Below are 5018 nucleotides of genomic sequence, written 5' to 3' on the forward strand. Positions count from 1 at the left end.
GCTGAATACCAAAGTAACATTACATTGAGGAAAAATTTTTTGTATTATATTTTGGCTTTTTAGTGTTATCTTTTTAACGGTTTGTTTTTACTATAACGATTTCTTTGTAACTATTTTATTTATTATATGATCACGATAGATCAGCGAAATATCGAAATAATTATATATTATTAAAATATATATATATATATATTAAAAAAAGTTTATACGCAGCCTTATTTATTGAATTCTACCCATATTTTAACGTATAACAAGAAAATGACTATCAAAGATTATATTACAACTTTTTACGGCAAAAAGATTTACGATGATACCAAAAAGTTACAAGATTTGAAGATACGAAATGCGAACTCGAAAAATCAATTCGTTTTTCTTCAAAAATGCTTATCCAATAACATAACTCCAAAATCGTTTAAAATAAAAACTCCAATCCATACTAAAAAAGCAAAAAACATAATGAAGGAATACAGTAAAAAACTACTAATTCATGCTCGTAACGAAGCCAAACACAGATTATATTCAAGTAAGAAATTAATTAATGAATTAAATATATTTCTTCAGACAAAAGTAAGATTACACGATTTTGAGTTAATTAATAGTATAACCAACAAATCAAAAAATTACAATTATATTAAGAAAAAAACGGAAATGAAAGAAAAATATTATAAATTACAAATTACACCGACTATAAAAAATACTTTTGATCCTCCCAATCAAGTTATTAAACCTGCTATACTCAATTTAACTAATGTTACTCTGGATAAATCGACAACTGAGCTACTCAATTTAGGTCCAAATTTTGTACCACTGCAGAAAAAAATTCCTTATATGGATATTATAACTAATATCGAAACTTGCGCTTTACAACTTGAAAAACTTAAAAAACCAACACAGGCAGAAACTCAACGACAAAACTGTTCACAAATTTTAATAAATTCACTAAAATTAAAATTAAAAGATAATATAACTAAGCAACAACGTCTTTCCATAAACAAATTAAAAAACAATTCTAATATTAAGATATACCCTTTCGATAAAGGCACAGGTTTCGCATTATTAAACCAAAATGATGCATCTCTCAAATTAGAAGAACAAATAAAAAATAGCAAAATTATTGATTATGATCCAACATCCACATTGACTACTAAATTTCAAAGACAATTGTGCAAATTAAGAAAAGAAGGTAAGCTAGACACAAATACATACTTTAAAATGTATCCATCAGATTGTAACCCACCAAGGATTTACGGAATGATTAAAGCTCACAAACCAGAAAAAGATTACCCAATGCGCCCGTTGTATCAATAATTAACACACCACCTTATCGAACATCTGATTATCTTGTTAAAATTATTCAACCGACTCTGAACAAAAATAAAAATAGACTTATGAATTCTAATAGTTTTGTAAATGAAGCTAAGCAATGGATAATAGATCCTAACGAAGTTCAAGTTTATTTGATATAGTCAATTTATATCCATCCATACCCATTGACGAAGCAGTTCCGGTTATTATTGATATATTGAACGCTGACATTGATGACTTAAAAACTCAAACTAAACTTACTCTTGCAGACATTCACCAATTAATTGAACTTTCATTAAGTATATGCTATTTTTTATATGAAGACAATATCCGAGTAATACCTAATTCAGGTCCTATAGGTTTATCTTTAATGGTTGTTATGGCGGAAGCGTTTTTACAAAATATAGAAAGAATGGCCCTTAACCTAGCAATAGTTTATACATCCGAACCAGAAACTTACAAGAGATATGTAGATGATTGTCACGCTCGCTTCGCTTCAATAAAACAACAACAAATGTTCCTGAACATCCTTAATGAACAACATCCTGCCATAAAATACACAGTGGAACTTGAAAAAAACCTCAAACAACTCAATTTCCTAGATATTAATATTACAAACACAGGCTCTGGAGCTTATGAATTTCAAATACATCGAAAGGAGGCTATTACAAATGTTCAACTTAAACCTAACTCGAACATTAATCCTAACATTATTATTGGCGTTTTCAAAGGATTTTTATGTCGTTCAAAAAGAATTTGCTCTCAAAAACACCTTCAAAAACAAATTGATTTTCTAATAGACATATTTGTTGAAAATGGCCACGACAAGAACATTCTAAATAATATTACTATAGACTATTTAAAAAACGGTTCAAAAAACACCACATATCAACCATTAGATACCCAACCCTTTATAAAACTACCTTTGATACCAATTGTTGGTCCAAAACTTCGTAAAGAATTTCGAAAACAAAACATAAAGGTTATTTTCACATCAACTCCCAATTTAAGAAATATTTTTTGCAACAATAAAACTAAACTACCACTAAACACAAACCCTGGCGTATACCAGCTAAAATGTTCATGCGGTTCGATATACATTGGTGAAACTAAAAAGAAGGTGATATCGAGATGTATTGAACACCAGAAAAACAGCTTAAAAGAAAAATGGTCCAGTTCGGGTGCAACTGAACATTCCAAAACATGCCATGGTAAGTTTGATTGGTTGCACCCCAAAACATTATCTGTAGCCCCAGAATATCAAACTCGGAAAATCAGAGAGTCACTCGAAATAAGCAAAGCTAGGGTTCGACAGGAGTTGAGAAATGGTGATGTGGTTCTCAATCGGGATGACGGTGATAATGTGACAACTAAAACCTGGGGGCCATTTTTTAATAAAATCTGCTGACGTCAGTTATTTGAGAAAATTTTTTGTATTATATTTTGGCTTTTTAGTGTTATCTTTTTAACGGTTTGTTTTTACTATAACGATTTCTTTGTAACTATTTTATTTATTATACCTGATGACGCTGATCACGATAGATCAGCGAAATATCGAAATAATTATATATTATTAAAAATATATATATATATATATATATATATATATATTTAAAAAAAAGTTTATACGCAGCCGTATTTATTGAATTCTACCCATATATATATATATATATATATATATATATATATATATATATATATATATATATAATATATATATATATATATATATAAACATACATGCATGCAAACACGCATATACATATACATACATTTTAAAATATAAATACTTCCTTTAAAAATAAATGTTTAAAAAATGCCCTCTGTTTATATTCAGTTTCGATAGAATAAAAAAAAAAAGCAGAAAAAAAAAGTTGAGTAAATTTAATTTCAACACACATAAATATGTTAGTACATGATTTGCTATATAGGGAATACATAGCCGTTCACATATTTGTAAATAAGCATGCTTAGTAGCATTTTTTATCTTTTAGAGTTTTCGTTGTATATTTTCGGTACAAAGTTAGTTTAAACGTTAATTTTAAAATTTTTGGATTAATACAAATTCATTTAATTATTAGTGTTTTAGATTTTTTAGTAAAGCTTTCAGAGAATTTAGTTATTCGATCTTTCCAGTTGAGTATTTTTAGATAATAATTTGTTGTATATATGGGGATCACGCTATGAAATAGAAAATCGCGAGAGTTATTTTTTTAAAAGGTACGTTGAAGTTTCCCGTTTCTCTTGTGTCATATCATTTTTTGTATTTTGGAAGAAATTCTTTGAAAAGCGATGAGGAATATGTTCAAGTTTATATTTTAGCATGAAAATCAGATTTTGGAATATGTTGATTTCATATACATTTAATGCATATTATGCGCTATATGCACTTTCCATGAGATGTTCTCATCAATAAATATCCAAAGAATTTTAGTTGCTTGGGTTCTCTCAATTTCTTTGATATTTATATTTAGCAAAGATAAATTGGGTGGCATTTTTTTTAGGTTAGAATGTAAAAGAATGTATTTTGTTTTTTCTGTGTTTAGCAATAATTTGTTTGATTTAAACCAATTGTTTAGTTTTTCAAGCTCAGTATTTGTAGTTTCATAAAGTTTTGTTATAAATGAGAATACATAATATTCTTGCTTAAGAAGAAAGGATGCAACTTCTTGAATAAGAAGCCTTATTCAACAAGTTGCATCCTTTTACTGTTTCTGTCCCTTCATGCTATAGAAATTTTATTAATCTAGTTTTTTTTCCTTGCATATCAAATAAACCTTATAACTCTTACCCATCTTCATGTTTTCCTTTTTTATACAACTTTTTTTTGCAAGTCATCAGTTAATCGTTTTCTAGCTTTTTAACCCTAATTTCTATTTTAAAGTAACTCATAACCTAATATTGGTTGCCTTCAACCTTGTTGGAAGTAAATTAGAGTTTAATTAACAAATAGTAAATGTACGTATAAAATTATAATATGTAAACTATTACAAGTTATTTTCTAGTCTCGACTATCAACCCCTGCTAAATCTTATAATTTTGCCAGGGCTGGGTTTGCAAAAAGCCTCAAATTTAGCCGGGGCCCCTGTCACTTACTAGTGGTATTACACTTGAATTTACAGCATTGTATTATGTAAATAATGTTTTCAGCATATGTTAAAAACATTTTTATTTTTAGCTATAAAACTTCATCAGAAAGAAATTGTTTAAATGATGTATTCTGTTGTAACCAATTCTGTTGTATGATGTAACCAATTTTATTGAACGTGTTTACTTGCCATAAAATTTGTCGAATTTGTTACTTTGCTAATAAAGTGGTCTATTATTGATTAAACACTCCACATCCATCAATACTTCCTCCAATTCATAAAATTTAGCATGTCTCTAATTCATAAAATTTAGCATAAATTTTTTCTTCATTATTCCAATTAATCTTTCAAATAAACCTCCTCACTAAGGTGCTTCTGATAGATTAAATTTCCATTTTATGTCTCGTGTAGCAATATTTTTGTTCATCTTTAAATGTAAGTAACCATTTTCCTGTTGCCACAAATGCTTTTGGGTTTTCGCTGATTAAATTACCATTGAGGTGATCCTTTACATACAACAAACTCCTTTAAAATCTTTAGAAATTATGCTGTTAGATCGTGGCAAGTTTTAGATAGACTACTCTTGTGCTGGTGCTAAAATATATAGAGTCAGAAAAGTTAGTT

General features: G+C 28.2%; 1 protein-coding gene across 1 annotated transcript; it reads left to right on the plus strand.

The window, feature by feature from the left end:
* Positions 1-258: 258 nt before the first annotated feature.
* On the plus strand, positions 259-2713 carry LOC136079382 (uncharacterized). Its single transcript, XM_065795117.1, has 2 exons — positions 259-1183; positions 1467-2713. Exons 1-2 carry the CDS (start codon positions 259-261, stop codon positions 2711-2713), a joined length of 2172 nt encoding a protein of 723 aa, XP_065651189.1.
* The last annotated feature ends 2305 nt before the right edge of the window (positions 2714-5018 follow it).

This window comes from Hydra vulgaris, chromosome 04, assembly GCF_038396675.1.
Source record: "Hydra vulgaris chromosome 04, alternate assembly HydraT2T_AEP".
NCBI classification, from domain to species: Eukaryota; Metazoa; Cnidaria; class Hydrozoa; order Anthoathecata; family Hydridae; genus Hydra; species Hydra vulgaris.